Raw genomic sequence first — 18,030 nt, 5'->3', positions numbered from 1 at the left:
TGTACAGAGAATCGGGTAGCCCGAATTTAAATGAAATGGTATTTTTGTTATACAGCGGTGATATCCAGCCAAGGGTGCAGGGATGATAGTGACTGTACTCACGTGACATGTGACAGTTCCTCAAAGCTGGCCTGCTCTCATGGACAATGCACCTGTCTGGTCGCAGCCAATGCAGGTTCATGTCTTTCGGGTATGTCAATTAACAAAATGACGGTCCATATAACTGTATTCGGCATTTGGTATTATTTAGGAAAGACACTGCAATAACAAACTTTGCCAAAAGTGTGACAACAAGTATACACGGTTATAGAGAGTGGTTTGGAACAGAGTGAGGCACAAGGTAAGCGATCTTATTCACTTAACCACCACGACTTCAAGAAATGTCGAAGTCTCAATTCCAATTCGCTAAAGTCACTTTTTGTGCAAGCTTGATACCGACGGTTTGGATAACTGTGGGGATTCATTGACTAAGCACACGACAAAAACCATCTAAATCACACAACTGAGAGTTGTATTTGTACTGTGGTGAGGGACGTTCATATTTCAGCCACATGTACCGCCCGCGGCGACTGCGACAGCTGCAATTGTAGAGACAGCCATCAAGAACGTCATTTCTTTGACGGCAACTGTCTTTGTGGACACGGTCCAATAGGCCTTGGTGGACCAGGTGTATAAGAAACTACCAGCGTCATTATGGTCGGGTCATTTGTGGATCTATCTATCTATCTATCTATCTATCTATCTATCTATTTATCTATTTATCTATCTATCTATCTATCTATCTATCTATCTATAGACCGTTTTACTCCGAACGGGAACGATTAATTGCAAAATAACTAAAATTTCATGAATACACAATGCCATTTAGAAAGTGGTCAATTGAAACACATGTTTGGGATTACATTTTCCCAGTAAAATACAGATTCTAGTACCTTTATTGCCACCTCGGGTGGGTAAAGCGACTGACTTTGTGTGCTGGCGATTAGGTGCCTGACTGAGGGTGTGGGTTCGAATCCCGGATGGAACGCAACCCAACAAAAGTACTAGAATCTGTACTTAATTGTGAAAGTGTACGCCCAAATACTTACAATCTTAAGTAGTAAATGTCAATGAATACCTTATGTGATGTTTGTTATGGTTATGCCCATCACTGGAACTTGCCCGTTTACTTTCAGAGGGAAATAAATGAGAAACCCCATGGAAAGACTCCATATCACGTGGATCCATACATGAAAACATGTAAAATAAATCTGCTAATACAGTTAACTCGTTTGTGTTGGTTTCCATGCTTCCAATTATAGAATATATCCCATGGCTATTCCGGGTTTGTAGCCAACCCTCAAACGATCCCGATACAATATATGGATTTGTACTTGCTAGTTTTACGGGACTATAGCATTTCACTACACAATCTGGCTACAGCAGCGACCTCTGAGGGAATAAATGAGTATGATGGCCCGTAGACATACTGAGTTTGTGTCAAGGTGTAGAGCTGTGATAGCAGTGGTCAAGCCAGGGCTTGATCGGAACGTTCGACAATCAGTATTACCATAATTTATGTCCAGAGAGCATGATGTGTCGCGAAGGAAGTATCATCCTTGTGTTAAACAAATTAAATGAAAATGCACATACAACTGAATCTAGTAAATTGTTTCAAAGTGTGCTGATGCGTTTCCTTTCTAATTAAAGATGAAGAAGCTTTCAGATTACACAACTGCCATCTACTGAAACCCATACTCTCAGTGTCAGGCACATAATTGCCAGCACACAAAGTCAGCCATCTAACCCACTGAGCCATCGCTGTCTCCTAGAATGGGTACTTTACTGAGAAAGTGTAATCCCAAATTTAACATATGTATCAACACATTTCGACTTAAAATAGGATTGAAATAGGATCAAAATGAAATTATCAGTTAGAAATATTTTTATGTCGCAATCAGGTATTAAGTAGGTATTAAAACATATATTCTAACATGTAAAAAACGCTGATAATCACTTTGAAAATGGGATACATTTCTGTTAGTTAGATGACAACTTTAAACATGTCTTTTTCACGCACCAAATATATAGAGGTTTACAAAGGAAAGACTTCATTTCTTGATCAACCAAACGTGGTGATGAATGACCATGACTATAGTTCAGGGCAATTTGCCCAAGCTGAAAGCAAATATCAATGGAAACATTAAGTGAATGCTGAATTTCAGGGTACATTGGAACCTTTTGGATAAGAAGTTGGGTCAGGAAGTTGGCAACACCATGGCAACCAAATGTGCACTTCTTACTGGGTACTAGTAATTGTTTGGTATGAATTTCTGCAACATTGCTGCTTGAAAATACGGGAGTCTGTTTATGACGGGTGCCACCGGTGGAGCAGGGTACGCTCCCCTTTTTCGCAAACATCTGGTATCATCATTATTTCATAGTGATTCATAGTACATGCACTGTCATCGTATCGCATGGTGACAATCACTGAATACAAACAACATCATACAGCTGTAATACTGCTGAAACAAATATATGCTCGCAATTGTACAATCGACTCTGCTAGAGAGACTTTATTGGATTGGTGAGACTTTATTGGATTGGTGTTGGTATCACGGGCAAAAGAAGTATATAAGAGGATCAACCGTATGAAGACATTACTCTGAAAGTATTTCCTCAACCCTCAGACATGAAAGTTACACTGTTTCTCGTCATTGTCAGTGTCTCTGTTTATGAGTAGAAGACAGTAACTGAGATCATATTTTAGTTAGTGAGATTTAATATTTAAACATAATATACAACATAAATGCATTTGTACTGCTCGTTTTCCGTGCTTTATATCTGTGAGTGAATGAACGTTTCACGTCACCTCTAGTTAAAGGTAGGTCCACCTCTGGTCTTACTAATTGCCATGGTGGAGAAAAGAAAACCTGGGTTGGGGCTGTATTTTAAAGATTGATGTTAGCTGCAGAAATAGTGGATTGTATTCTTATTCCTAGTGGTGAAATATAGTTATTTATAAAGATGATGAAAAACACGGTTTTAGTCAGCATTTAATTCATTAGAACGTAATGTAGATATTTCCGTCTTGATGATGGAGGAACACACATCAGCTGGAGTTATTGCTTGAAGAATGGTCGGAAAATGATTCCTGCTCCACAGACCGTTGTGCACTGACCATTCAAATTCATTCACAAGTTCTGTGTGAGTGATAGATAAATCTATAGAATAGACAGATCGTTGTTAGAAATAAAATCGTCTAGCATCTTCCCATTTCTGTTTGTATCAGAACTATCCCAAAGTGGATTATGACCGTTTAAGTCACCCATAATGATACAAGGCTTCGGAAGCTGGTCATAGAGAGTCTGAATGTCAGGTTGTTGAAGAGTGGAAGATGTTGGTTCATAGAGTGAGCACCATGTTAAAACAATGTTCAAAGTCAATCTGACAGCAACAGCTTGACTATTTGTATTTTAGGGAACACTGATATGTATAACATCACCAAAACTGAAGAACCTCCTATAGCTCTAGGTCCTGGAGGAAGAAAGAAGTTACACGGTCTATATTGTCTTCTATAAATAAGATCTGTGTCTTTAAGATAGGTTTCCTGAAAACAAAATGCCGTTGGCCAGAAATCTTGTATCAGTAACTGTAAATCATAGACATTGTTATTCAGTCCTCTTCTATTCCACTGGACAATATTATTTGAACTGTTCCTGGAGGATCAACTGGAGAACGTGAGTTGGAGTGGGGTATATTTCCAAGGAAGGATTTCAGTACATACACTGTGTGTGTGTATCAGCCAATACGCCTACACTTTAAACAATGGAAACCATGGCAATGAGACCGGAAGTGGGGTATAAAATTTGAACTTGAACCTGCAAAACATGCTCATCCATCAACTTACTAAATTCCACCAATGTTGCTTAAAAATGTGAGTCTTGACCTCCACAGAGGCCCAGATGTTAATGATATGTTTCATTCTTTGCATCAGCTGTGATCTACAGCGAAGACTGCAGGGATGATAGTGACTGTAGTCACGTGACATGTGACAGTTCCTCAAAACTCGCCTGCTCTCATGGACAATGCACCTGTCTGGTGTCAGCCACTGCTGGTTCCTGCTTTTCAGGTATGTCAGTTAATGAAAGAATTTCAGTCCTCATATTTGACCCGTTAACGTATTAATGAGGAAAGATTCCCCTGTACCAACACGTAAAGTTCAAAACGTCATTCGAACCTTCATCCGTCATTCGAACCTGCACATTTAGCCAATGCTTGTTCCTGCTTTACAGGTACGTCAGTTAACAAAATAACGGTCGTAATAACTACAGTCGGCTAATTATGGAATTATAATTTTCAAGTAAACTACAAAATTCGAGTTCTGTTTTGTGTTGAGACACACTCTGAATGAGGCCCTAAAGTAAGCGACTTTCTCACTCAGCAACCGAGGCTTTGACAAAAATAAAAATCACTATTACAATTCGCTAAAGTCTATTTTTGTGGAATCTTGACGGTGTGGACAATTGCAGGGAATCACTGACCAAGCGTACGACCGAATTTAAATCACACATCTAAGAGCTGTATTTGTACTGTGATGTTCAAGTTAAGAGTGACATTCATATTTCAGCCACATGTTCCGCCCGCGCCGACTGCGACAGCTGTCGTTGTAGAGACAGCCACACAGACCGTCATTGCTTCGACGGACATTGTCTTTGTGGACGTGGGTTTGGACCTGGCGTGTAAGTAACAGGAAGGGTTCTTTTCGAGCAATGGCCATTGGTGAGTTGTTCCTTGACTTCGTTCAGGGCTGGTGGACATGACAGACCAGGCATAAAACTGTACTCAGCATAATTAATTCGGTCACCTAGATCAGTTAGAGAACAGGGCCCCGTTCCTCAAAGCGATCGTAGCGCTACGACAGTCGTAAGTCTATGTTAAAGTATGGGAGTTACGATTACCTTAGCGCTACGATCGCTTTGAGGAACGGGGCCCTGGTTGTTTGTGCCTTTCACACATTGTTGCAGTACTTTTACGCAAGTGGAAAGTCCCTAGAATGGTGATCTGCCTTCGGTTGTTGGCAATCTATAGCCTGTGTTTATATGGTATTGTCATCTGTAGTTAAAATATGTTAGATTTAATTGATAGTTCTAATTTTACATCTGTTCTAGGTCTTTTACTGTCCTTCGTTGACAGGTTTTCAAAAATTAACATTTGATTACTATAAATCTATAACCTTCTGCCATATCGTGATTTAGTCACGATGTGACTGAAATATTGCCGATGTGACTTAAAATCTTAACTAACTCACTCACTCACGAAAGAGGAAAAGTGCACAACGATTACGTTTCTTTGACATACTAATTACAACCAATAGAATTTCTTTCTGTGTATCACTTTATAATAGACTATCAATTTGTTTGCATCGCATGTATCATTTATTTCATCTCGGTGGCAAAAAGATGCAAAACTCTTCATTAAGCCGGTGTTGACATTTTTCCCGTTTACCTCGGCTGTGTCTTGGTGTCGGTAAAAGTAATTAGGTCTCGATCATCTGACGAAACAGATTTCATTGGAGGGATAAAATATAATACATGATATAAATGGGTCACTGACACCTGTTGTTTGCGGATAGAGTGGGATTGTAATTTTACAAACGTTAATTAATATCCATAGTTACTGAATGTTCAATTTCTAATATAGAAGTTTAAAATTGTCACTCATCACTTACTCCTTTACTTTCAGCGGAAAATAAAGAAGAAAGGCTCATCGAAATTATCCATACTATCTGGATACCACATGTATATGTGTAAAATAAATTTGATACAATAAACTGGTGTGTTTTGATATTGGTTTCCATGCTTAAGCCTGTGGGATACATCTTACACTTATACCGGGTTCATTGCCTATCCTCATCAAAGCATGATAGAATGGATCTGGATTTGCTAGTTTTACATGACTATTGTATTTCACTAAATATACTAGCGACAGTCGCCACCGTTGGTGAAATTAATGAATGTGGCCCGTAAACTTTATCAATTCACTGGTCGGAAGACTTGACGATGGACGTACGTGTCTTGTGACACAACACCCAGTATTGCTGTATATCTACAGAACATGTATCTATGGCCATGTTGAGTGCCGTCCTAGTGTTAATTATATGAAATATGCACGTTCAGTTGAACCCAGTAATATACTTCAAAGTTTGTCGATATATTTCTTTTCTTATTTAAGATGAATAGGCTTTCAGACACCTAATCGAAATATAATTTCCAACATACCACTGCCATCAACTGAATCTTGACAGCAGCAATGCATGCAACACCACAATTTTACGAGAAATACTACTACCACACGAATTATATTGCATTATGACTTACTATAGTGATAATATACCAGTAATATATGAAACGCCGAAGCATGGATAGCATTGATTGCTTGGATCTACGTTCTTGCCCAAATGTCAAATCATCACGAGTTAAATCGATACCATTAATGAGTGAGTGAGTTTAGTTTTACGCTGCTTTTAGCAATATTCCAGCAATATCAGGACGGGGGACACCAGAAATGGGCTTCACACATTGTACCCATGTGGGTAATCGAACCGGGTGTTCGGCGTGCGGAGCCAACGCTTTAACCACTAGGCTACCCCACTGCCCTGATACCATTAGTAATAGAGAGAAGGCAATGCGTTCACAGCTCCTTGATCTGTTTTCTACAGTATTTATATCAAAATAGAGTTTATGATCAACTCCGGAAGTCAGTATTGTCATTATGTCCACAGAGCATCTCGTGTCTATCAAGAAGTTAAATGTCATCGTTGTGTTAAGGACATTTAATGAAATATGCACATTCAACTGAACCCAGTAAACGTTTCAAGTTTTCCGATGTATTTTTCTTCTGTTAAGGATGGTGAAGCTTTCAGATTACCCTTGACTCCCAGTCGAAATGTAGTTTCCAGCACATCACTGCCATCTACTGAATCTTTACAGAAAGGATCGATGCATGCAACTGCAAAACTCTTTAGCATGTTAAAATATTGATCTTCAATAACCCATGCTTGTCGTAAGAGGCGACTAATGGGTTCGGGTGGTCAGGCTCGCTTACTTGGTTGACACATGTCATCGGTTTCCAATTACGTAGATCGATGCTCATGCCGTTGATCAATAGATTGTCTGGTCCAGACTCGATTATTTACAGACCGCCGCCATATAGCTGGAATATTGCTGAGTGCGGAGTAAAACTAAACTAAACTCACTCACTCTTTTGCATGGAATAATACTGCTACAATACAGAAGTTACAGTGAAAACAGTAATATGTGAACAATAAGAATGTATAGCATGGGTTGCTTGGATCTGCGCTCTTGCACACCTGTCAAATCCTCAGGAGGAATATGACGCTATCAGCAATAGAGGGAGGTTCGATTTAATTGTGACTGAAGATTGTAGTACAAAGCCCGTAATCTGTGGGAGGCCTTAGCATGAATGGCATGGGTTGCTTGGATCTACGTGTTTGCCCACCTATCAAATCCTCACGAATTGAATTGACGCTGTTAGTAAGAGAGAGGAGGACATGTGTTTGGAAGTTTATGTTGGAAATATTGTCTACTATGATTCATAATGATGTGCAAACAGAGAATGTGGTCAGCTGTGACAAATGTGGACCATATTTATCCATACATTTCTACACATGCCATAAAAGGGGTTCAAATGGGATTGACATGAAATTATTACTTGAACAGTTGTTCTGTCACAATCCATTAATCAGGTACATAAACCATATATTCAAATATGTAAAACGCTTGTGTGTAGTTAGACGCATAAGATCCAGACATATTTCTCGTGGAAACATTTCATTTCTTGATTAACTAAACATGTTGATGAATAGCCATGCATGTAGTTCCCGGTTAGTTCCGGGCAATTTGCCGAGGTTGAAAACGAAGATCATCTGAAGCTTACAATGAAAACATTGTGTGATTGCTGCATTTCAGAGTTCGGAGCAAATTGTATCAGCTTTGGTTTTTGATACGACATTGGAGAAGGTTTTCTTTTGGTGAAGTCCTGGATGTTTTGATAATATTTCAACATTGTCCCATTTGATGTTGTGATTAGGACAGTTGATTATGTGTTATGAGATAGCTGATTTTTGGTTGATGCTAGGTGTTCTTTAATTCTGAGGTTTATGGGGCGGGAGGTTTCCACCTTCAGCCTCACCACAGTCACAGTTGATCTTGTAGACAACTCCTTTGGGTTTTTGTTGTTTAGAAGTGTTCCTACCATTGGCTTGGGGTAGAGTTTTCAGTGGGATGGAGTTGTGAAACAGGTTTCGATGCCGGCTTGTCGTTTGAGGAGATGGCTGATGTGGTGGGAGGTCTGTCCTATGAAGGGGAGATACGGATGGGTGCTAGTTCGGGTTTAATTGTGTCTGGTTTTCTTGCTAGATGGTGGGTGGTGCTGATGATTTTGTCAACTAGCCTGGATGGGTAGTGGTTAAACTGGGTGAAGACAAGGCGGGGGTGCTGGATTTCTGCGGTTGGGTTGGTAGAACAGAGCTTGAAGGCGCGTCTGGTGAGGGTGGAGATGATGCCAGTATTAGTTGTCAGGAGGTGGCTGGAATCAAAGTGTATGTATTGGTCGGGATGGGTTGGCTTTCTGTAGACACTGGTTTGGATCTTGTTGGGTGGGGTTCTGGTTACGAGGACATCTAAAAAGGGAAGTTGGCCATTGGTCTCTTTTTCTGTGGTGAACTGGATGCGAGGGTGTTGTTGGTTGAGGTGATGCAGGGTGATTTCTGGGTATTGGTCCTGTTATAGGATGACAAAGGCAGGGTTAGAACTAACCTTTTCAAGCACACGCCAAATGAAGCAAAACATAAAATGATTTCAAAATCAATAACCTTTATTTTTCACAACCTTAACTACACGTGTTAAATGATGACAAAAGTCAACGACAACGACCATTTTCAAATGTTTTCTGATTTAAATCAACAAAAACACGGGACGTTAAAAAAGTCGGCCTTTGTTAAATAATTTAACGCTATTATGAATTTTAATCGCATTTAGCGTATTTAATTAGCGTCCGTTAATTTCGACCTTTCGAAGGTATCATCGACTTTCCTGTACAGGTTTGATAGGTGAGGTGCTGAGTGCCTGCTGTTCAAAAGAGGCCATATAAATTTCAGTATTGAGTGGGGACATAGAGGAGCCCATGGGCATGTCGTGGATCTGCTCATAGAAGTCTCCTTCCCAGGTGAAGTAGGTGGAAGTAATGCACGCAAAAGTCAGGTTGATGATAGAATCAGTGGAGAGGTTGGTGTCAAGAGAGGTTTCTAGGTCGTCGATGCGGCGGCGGAGGATTTGGAGGTTTTCTTCTATAGGGACACTGGTGAAGAGGTCCACAACATCATAAATAAGGATCTGGCTGGCTTCGGTGGTTTTCAGGAGTTTGGTACAGAAATCAGTGTAGTCAGAGATGAAGGAGTCAGCTGTTTTCCTGAGTGGGGCAAGGAATTTCGTGAGGTGTTGAGCGGTAATGTAGAACACAGTGTCTCTGGACTGTAGAACATTGTATCTCATCAATTTCTAAAATGCCAATCAAACAGAAAACAGGGAAGTTTGGCAAAGAATTCATAGAATAGCTTCAGGTATGTTGTTGATCTGATGCTGTCAAATAATCTTTTCAAAGCAATCACTTCCACTGATTTCATTGAACCAGAAGTAGATGGGGCCAATGAAACAGGTTCATATACGAGTGTATCATATTGAGATCAACACAGAGAAGTGTCAAAGCATCAAATAAACCATATAACAAGAGGAATGACTTCGACTTTCCAACATTGCATCTTTCCAGCCTTTGGTGTTCACATTGAACATTTTGTGGAGATGCAATCGAAAACGCTTTTTATGCCTCGTACCGTTTCTGAGAACGCGAATCTAATGTTCTGAATGAAATAATGAAACTGTATACCCATTTCACTATCAAACACCCCTCTCTATACAAGAATTCTTTACAAGGAGTATCTTCACGTCACTCCATATGTTGCGCCATATTTTAAACAAAAGTGATCAGAAGATGTCAAATCCCCCCCCGGCCTCCACAGCTTTGAAGGGACAAATCATCTGGTAGTTACTTAAAGTCCAACTGGATGTATAACTTGCCCGTCCGTAGACAACAGTAGTTATTGAGCTATGAAAACAATAACATGGAATTGGGATTCGTAATGTTGTACTTATATGTCAGGTAAACGCCAATACCAAAGTCTAAGAAAAAAAATACAAATTCTAAAAATCGCTTAAAGCAAACGTCAGCAGTCGACAACCTGATTTGTTTGTGCACAGTTTCATAAAAGATACCTAGTACTCTTTCAAGACATGGTCCTGACAAACACAACACTATGAACATAGTCAAAATCAAACTTTCTGCCATGGAAACGGACAAAACGTAAATTCTTTAATTATATGCCAACCAATTAGTTTTAAGGATATGGTCCGGACAAACACACCATTATGAACAGAGTCAAACTCAGACTTGTTGCATGGAAACAGGAAACAAATTCATTTTCTTAAAATAGTAAAAGGCATCACTTCAGCCCTTGGTTAATTCGTGTACCCGGTTTAGATAAAAACTGTCTCATGGTTTCTGAGCGGTGCTCCGGAAACGGAACCCACACCCTCCTTTTTGGGACTTAGTCCAAATCGTTTTTATGGAAATCGAGGTTAATATCAATGCTAAGTAGCAAAACGCACCACTTTAGTATGATATATGTGCAAACTTTTGTTGAAAGATATTGTTATGCTCCGGAAAAGACACCGTACTCCATTTCTGCTAAGTCTAACTTGTTTCTATGAAAACAGGGAAAAATCAAATTTTGAAAACTTCCTAAATAACAAAAGGCACAACTTCAGCTCATGGTTAATAAATGTACCAGGTTTGGATGAATAATAATTAGTGGTTTCCAAGTTGAGTGGGAGTTATTCATGAAAAAAACCCGGGGTTTTAAAAGTTAAGGCGAACTGGACTAGGGCATGTAGACCAAACAGTGCAGTGTGTGTCATGATGGACACCAATAGACGTCGTCCGGGTACTTTACCGCGCCATCGACCACGTACCGGAGCCTGACCACCCGATTCATTTTGTCACCTCCTATGACCAGCAGGTTGAACAGGTGGTGTAGGGTATAGATTCTTCCGTCACTCCGTTGAGCCGGAAGCCACAGGAGTAATGTAGGCGAAGAACGATTTGACATGCCACGAGTAGCGCTTAAAATGTTCAATTAAATATATTGTACTTGGGTAATTATTAAATGTTAGGTTGGAATCTGAGTGCAAAACTCTGTGAGGATGAAAATGGGTGTCTTCCTTTGATGGTGGCGATATTCTATTTTGAAATTAAGAATATTTTTCGAACCGAAGCGAGGGAAGCACGTTGCAAAACTTTTCTCGCTTCGCTCACATATAGAAACACTGGTAATTTTTCTCTCTGTTGCGCAACCTTGTTTGCCCTACAGTTTGCCTGTGGCTAAAGCTTTCTTTTTACACCGGTCATATGGGTGTATATTATGTCGTATAACTATTAGTTTTGTTGAGTATTTATTGCATATAAGACATGGTAGGGTGCCCTCTACTTGGAGATCCAATTCAATTCTCTATGTTGTTTCTACGGAGATGTTTGTAAATAATATTTGTATAAAATTGAATTATTTATGTATTTGTAAAAAGGTTTAATTTTAACAACAGACGTGTCAGGGAGGTCATCAGATATCGACAAATGAACCTTTAGAGCCATGAAAGTTACATTGTTTTTCGTCGTTGTCTGCGCTTTTATTGGTGAGTAGAAGATATAACTACATCTATGATGTTCTAAACGTGTACGTTAGCTGAGATTACATATTTAAAAATATACAATTATGACAACGTTTATTTGTATTGCTCTTTTTACATGATATCAATGAGCACCATTGTCACCCGGTATGCAAGTTCCACATCATTCGACTTATTGCTTTGCTCGCCATAGTTTTACACGTAGTATATCCTTCAGTTAAATTTTGGCAAAACTCGTCAATTATTACGAGTGAATGATGTAAATCCAGTGAGGGTTCATGCAGGAAGCAAAAGTACTGTAAGTCATCATGGCCACTAGTATGGTGATCTGCCCACTGACCCTTTCGGGAACCATGTCACCTCTGAGTGAACAGAGGCACAATTGGAACAATGGCAGGTGCCAACTGAAACATCAGATGTTGTATAAAGAAAAGATGGTGATTCTGTCGAACAGGTCTGATCTACAGCGAGGACTGCAGGGATGATAGTGACTGTACCCACGTGACATGTGACAGTTCCTCGAGACTTGCCTGCTCCCATGGACAATGCACCTGTCTGGTCGCAGCCAATGCTGGTTCCTGCTTTTCAGGTATGCCATTTAATGGAAAAACTTCAGTCCTCATATTTGACCCGTTAACATATTAATGAGGAAAGATTCCCCTGTACCAACACGTAAAGTTCTAAATGTTTTGTGTTGAATTACATCCGTGATTCTGACCAACACACTTAGAAAGAGGCACCAAAGTTGCTCACTACGTGGGTCCCATTCAGCCTCCGAGACTTGCCCAAATAAGGAAGCCACCATTCCAAGTCGCCTGAGTCCATGTCTGTGGAAGCTTCAGTGGCTTGATATGATACAGGCGGTAGGGAACCATTGACTCCGCGTGGGACAGAATCTAGCCTAATCACACCTCTGTTGATATTTCAGCCACGTGTTCTGCCCGCGCCGACTGTGACAGCTGCCAGTGCAGACAAACCCATACAGACCGTCACTGCTTTGACGGCCACTGTCTTTGTGGACGTGGTGCTTTTGGACCTGGTGGACCTGGCGTGTAAGTAACTATACTCAGCTTCATACCTGAAGGGTCACCAAGGTGTGTAAGTAATTATACTCAGCTTCATAACTGAAGGGTCGCCAAGGTGTGTAAGTAACTATACTAAGCTTCATAACTGAAGGGTCGCCAAGGTGTGTAAGTAACTATACTCAGCTTCATAACAGAAGGGTCACCAAGGTGTGTAAGTAACTATACTCAGCTTCATAACTGAAGGGTCACCAAAGTGTGTAAGTAACTATACTCAGCTTCATAACAGAAGGGTCACCAAGGTGTGTAAGTAACTATACTCAGCTTCATAACTGAAGGGTCACCAAAGTGTGTAAGTAACTATATTAAGCTTCATAACAGAAGGGTCACCAAAGTGTGTAAGTAACTATCCTCAGCTCCATAACTGAAGGGTCGCCAAGGTGTGTAAGTAACTATACTCAGCTTCATAACAGAAGGGTCGCCAAGGTGTGTAAGTAACTATACTCAGCTTCATAACTGAAGGGTCGCCAAGGTCGCGTAAGTAACTATACGCGACTCTTCATAAAAGAAGGGTCGCCAAGGTGTGTAAGTAACTATACTCAGGTTCAAAACAGAAGGGTCGCCAAGGTGTGTAAGTACCTATACTCAGCTTCATAACAGAAGGGCTGCCAAGGTGTGTAAGTGACTATACTCAGCTTCATAACAGAAGGGCTGCCAAGGTGTGTAAGTAACTATACTCAGCTTCATAACAGAAGGGCCGCCAAGGTGTGTAAAAACTATACTCAGCTTCATAACAGAAGGGCCGCCAAGGCGGGTATGCAGGAAAGCAAAAGTACTGTAAGTCATCAAGGCCACTAGTATGGTGATCTGCCCACTGACCCTTTCGGGAACCATGTCACCTCTGGAGTGAACAGAGGCAATATTTGGAACAATGGCAGGTGCCAACTGAAACATCAGATGTTGTATAAAGAAAAGATGGTGATTCTGTCGAACAGGTCTGATCTACAGCGAGGACTGCAGGGATGATAGTGACTGTACCCACGTGACATGTGACAGTTCCTCGAGACTTGCCTGCTCTCATGGACAATGCACCTGTTCTGGTCGCAGCCAATGCTGGTTCCTGCTTTTCAGGTATGCCATTTAATGGAAAACTTCAGTCCCTCATATTTGACCCGTTAACATATTAATGAGGAAAGATTCCCCTGTACCAACACGTAAAGTTCTAAATGTTTTGTATTGAATTACATCCGTGATTCTGACCAACACACTTAGAAAGAGGCACCAAAGTTGCTCATTACGTGGGTCCCATTCAGCCTCCGAGAGTAAGTAACTATACTAAGCTTCATAACTGAAGGGTCACCAAAGTGTGTAAGTAACTATACTCAGCTTCATAACTGAAGGGTCGCCAAGGTGTGTAAGTAACTATACTCAGCTTCATAACTGAAGGGTCGCCAAGGTGTGTAAAGTAAGTAACTATACTCAGCTTCATAACAGAAGGGTCGCCAAGGTGTGTAAGTAACTATACTCAGCTTCATAACTGAAGGGTCGCCAAGGTCGTGTAAGTAAGTAACTATACTCAGCTTCATAACAAGAAGGGTCGCCAAGGTGTGTAAGTAACTATACTCAGCTTCATAACTGAAGGGTCGCCAAGGTGTAGTGTGTGTAAGTAACTATACTCAGCTTCATAACAGAAGGGTCACCAAAGTGTGTAAGTAACTATAATCAGCTTCATAACTGAAGGGCTGTCAAGGTGTGTAAGTAACTATACTCAGCTTCATAACAGAAGGGCCGCCAAGGTGTGTAAGTAACTATACTCAGCTTCATAACAGAAGGGCCGCCAAGGCGTGTAAGTAACTATACTCAGCTTCATAACAGAAGGGTCGCCAAGGTGTAAGTAAAACAGAAGGGTCTATAACTATACTCAGCTTCAAAACAGAAGGGCCGCCAAGGTGTGTAAGTAACTATACTCAGCTTCATAACAGAAGGGCCGCCAAGGTGTGTAAGTAACTATACTCAGCTTCATAACAGAAGGGCCGCCAAGGCGTGTAAGTAACTATACTCAGCTTCATAACAGAAGGGCCGCCAAGGCGGGTAAGTAACTATACTCAGCTTCATAACAGAAGGGCCGCCAAGGTGTGTAAGTAACTATACTCAGCTTCATAACAGAAGGGCCGCCAAGGCGGGTAAGTAACTATACTCAGCTTCATAACAGAAGGGCCGCCAAGGCGGGTAAGTAACTATACTCAGCTTCATAACAGAAGGGCCGCCAAGGTGTGTAGTAACTATACTCAGCTTCATAACAGAAGGGCCGCCAAGGTGTGTAAGTAACTATACTCAGCTTCATAACAGAAGGGCCGCCAAGGCGGGTAAGTAACTATACTCAGCTTCATAACAGAAGGGCCGCCAAGGTGTGTAAGTAACTATACTCAGCTTCATAACAGAAGGGCCGCCAAGGCGGGTAAGTAACTATACTCAGCTTCATAACAGAAGGGCCGCCAAGGTGTGTAAGTAACTATACTCAGCTTCATAACAGAAGGGCCGCCAAGGTGTGTAAGTAACTATACTCAGTGACATTACTGACATGTTGCCTAGACATGTAAGGTACTAGGTAGATAGCCTGGGTATGGAATAAACTATACTCAGCCTGAGATTTATGGCAGTGTGATGTTGGTGATACCTCATCACACTGATCTGATGCTGTCACGAAACTAGAATCGCTATGTGTCTGTGCATCTGTTCGTTTCTCCATAAACCGCGTGTCTGTCTGCTTATGACATATATTATGGGATAAGGGTTTCAGTGGAGTGGAGAGGCTAGTTTCTTTAGTCTGCAAGAATAACTCATCACTTACCTGTTTACTTTCAGAGGCAAATAAAGATGGAGAGCTCCCATGGAAATGTATCATGTGGATACATACATGAACAGATGTAAAATAATTGTCAACACGATAAATATATATACCCATGTAAAATAAACCAGTTTATACATTTGATTGGTTGGTTGTTTTCTTGTTTAACGTCACGCTCAGCAATTTGGCTTCGGTCTGTAAATAATCGAGTCTGAACCAGACGATCCAGGGGTCAACAGCATGAGCACCAATCTACGCAATTGGGATACGATGCCATGTGTCAACCATGTCAGTGAGCCTGACCACCCGATCTCGTTAGTCGCCTCTTACGGCAAGCATGGATTACTTGAAGACTAACCAGATATTCACGGGTGCTATTTATACAGTTGACTAGTTTGTTTTAATGCTGGTTTCCATGCTTACACTTATTATTAATAATAATATTGCGTGGTATGCTGACACATGTGGAATATATCCCATGGTTCTTCTGGGTTTGGTGCCTATCCTCAAAAGATCACAATACAATATAAGGATCTGAATTTGGTAGTTTCACGTGACTATTGGATTTCTTCAAAGTAAAACTCTAATTTCAATCAAATCAACATCTTAAGTTCCTGTTGAAATATTTCCATTCATAGATATCCAAAACTGCAATTTGTATAACAATTCACGAGCTTGTATTGTGCCAGAGCAAAGATGAAAATATTGTCGTCAATATTGTACCGATTTTCTAAGAATCTGGGCCTAGATTTTCGAAAGCTCTCTTAGCGCTAAGATAGTCGTAAGTTAATGTTAATGTATGGCACTTACGACTATCTTAGCGCTAAGAGAGCTTCGAAAATCTAGGCCCTGGAAACTATCCATTCTGTCATTGAATTTACATTAATCAATTAATTAATTGCTTCATCAGTCAATCAACCTTTATTTACAGTACTGAAAAGACCGTAGGCCTATGGTACATTTTTACATACAGTAGCAAAGGGTGCAATATAAATGAATAGATCGTAAATAATATCACATCTGTAATGCTGAGGATCTGATATTCATTGCATGGTATTGCGTTTCGGTCTCCACAAATGTGAGTTGAGATGTCAGTTTGTAGATGTCTTACACTTCCGTTGTTAGGAATGAAGAAGCCTGATAAAACGGAACTTCTCCTTCGCCTTCATGCAAAAACCTAACGCTATAACATCGGGAGCATAAGTCTAAGAAAACTTAGGTTCAGTATTATTCGTTACACTGCTATACTGAGTCTAACAAACCCTAAAAGAAGGTCGCGTCACCTAACCTTTTAGCAGCCTATGACCGTCCAATGAAATGCGAGAAGGCCGAACAGATTTAACCAATCAAACAACAGCTACTGTTTAGGGTTCCGCGGGCTTACAAAATTCCCCGGTCACTGATACTGATCTCTCTCTCAACGACCGAAAATCCGCATAAAACACAGATATTAATTTCATCTGCAGAATATACGTTTAGGGCTTCTGATGACATGGTTACCATTAGTTAATATTTCCGCAAGCTGCCATCCTTGGATATTGACAAAAACGCTATTTTCAGCGACTGTTTACTCACTGTTATGGCGTGCTCCATGTGCATGACTCGGAAGCGATCGTACAGAAAATAGCATCGGAACCGTTCGAGTACAAACTTTTTCGAGGTACAAGTTCAAAAGGTATGTGCGAATGTCAACGTTCGCGATTTGGTAAGCTGTGCTCTAATTGGTCAATTGAAAAGGTTAGCTGACGCGACATTCTACCAGAGTTTGTTAGTGTAACGAATAATACTGAGTTTACTTAGACTGGGAGCATAAATACACTTTGTGAAAGAAATTTATCTTTATTTCAATTATTTATTTTGTTCACATTGATTCGATTATTTGCTGGTTATTTTGATTAGTTTCTCGAAATTTCAAGTGTTTTTAAGAGCCCGAAATTTTGAGAAAATTATTGCAATAACGAGAAGTAAAGCAAATATTATGAATAACGACAAATGTCTGTGACAAATATTTATGCTATCAAAGTGGCACAATTGGGCTTTCGTACTTATGTCATGGAGTTTGTCACGGTGAGGGAGCAGTGACTGTCTCCAGGGTCAGGAGGTACAGGGATACCCAACCAGCAGGCTCTTTGACACTGGAGATGCAGCTACACTGTGACACCTGGGGATGTTGTTACTGCAATTTCACATGGAGGAGGGTAGAGGGGCAGCTCATACAGTGAACCATAGCCAGTGGATCAGTGATGACTGCTCAGACAGTTGTGTTCCTGGACACCTGGCAGAACAAGGGCGTGTTTGTTGGTGACTACACCTCCTCCCTCGACATCCAGCTGCCTGCCAGTCACGTGACCTCCAGCCATGC

General features: G+C 40.7%; 2 protein-coding genes and 2 long non-coding RNA genes across 6 annotated transcripts in view; 3 read left to right on the top strand and 1 right to left on the bottom strand.

Annotated features, from left to right (window-relative positions):
* LOC124287418 overlaps positions 1-557 on the top strand; it is a 6,077-nt gene extending 5,520 nt beyond the window's left edge. The window contains exons 2-3 of the long non-coding RNA XR_006901265.1: positions 56-190; positions 548-557. This is a non-coding gene — a long non-coding RNA (uncharacterized LOC124287418). The remainder of the gene's footprint in view (positions 1-55; positions 191-547) is intronic.
* The window catches only part of LOC124287414 (serine protease inhibitor Cvsi-2-like), a 16,668-nt gene extending 10,842 nt beyond the window's left edge, over positions 1-5,826 (top strand). Inside the window, exons 2-4 of the mRNA XM_046723957.1 lie at positions 3,977-4,111; positions 4,610-4,721; positions 5,725-5,826. Of these exons, the coding sequence (XP_046579913.1) occupies positions 3,977-4,111; positions 4,610-4,721; positions 5,725-5,734 (257 nt within the window). The 3' untranslated portion in view covers positions 5,735-5,826. The remainder of the gene's footprint in view (positions 1-3,976; positions 4,112-4,609; positions 4,722-5,724) is intronic.
* Positions 1,797-18,030, bottom strand: LOC124287416. The gene is made up of 3 exons (XR_006901263.1): positions 17,926-18,030; positions 8,182-8,188; positions 1,797-1,807 (listed from the first exon to the last, which is right to left on the bottom strand). It is a non-coding gene; the product is annotated as an uncharacterized LOC124287416 (long non-coding RNA).
* LOC124287413 (serine protease inhibitor Cvsi-2-like) lies at positions 8,587-15,810 on the top strand. Of its 3 annotated transcripts, none has more exons than XM_046723953.1 (5): positions 8,587-8,602; positions 11,715-11,804; positions 12,253-12,387; positions 12,727-12,850; positions 15,686-15,810. In XM_046723953.1, the coding sequence occupies exons 2-5, from the start codon at positions 11,762-11,764 to the stop codon at positions 15,693-15,695; spliced, it is 312 nt and encodes a 103-aa protein (XP_046579909.1). In that variant the 5' UTR covers positions 8,587-8,602; positions 11,715-11,761; the 3' UTR covers positions 15,696-15,810. The 3 variants fall into 3 exon arrangements, with proteins under 3 accessions (XP_046579909.1, XP_046579910.1, XP_046579911.1); XM_046723954.1 differs by lacking the exon at positions 8,587-8,602 and adding an exon at positions 9,703-9,717; XM_046723955.1 differs by lacking the exon at positions 8,587-8,602 and adding an exon at positions 11,182-11,201.

Source organism: Haliotis rubra, unplaced genomic scaffold, assembly GCF_003918875.1.
Source record: "Haliotis rubra isolate DU_JTF1 unplaced genomic scaffold, ASM391887v1 Scf40, whole genome shotgun sequence".
Lineage (NCBI taxonomy): Eukaryota > Metazoa > Mollusca > Gastropoda > Lepetellida > Haliotidae > Haliotis > Haliotis rubra.
Note: the sequence above shows the minus strand (reverse complement) of the source record. Positions and strands in the feature narration are given on the sequence as shown.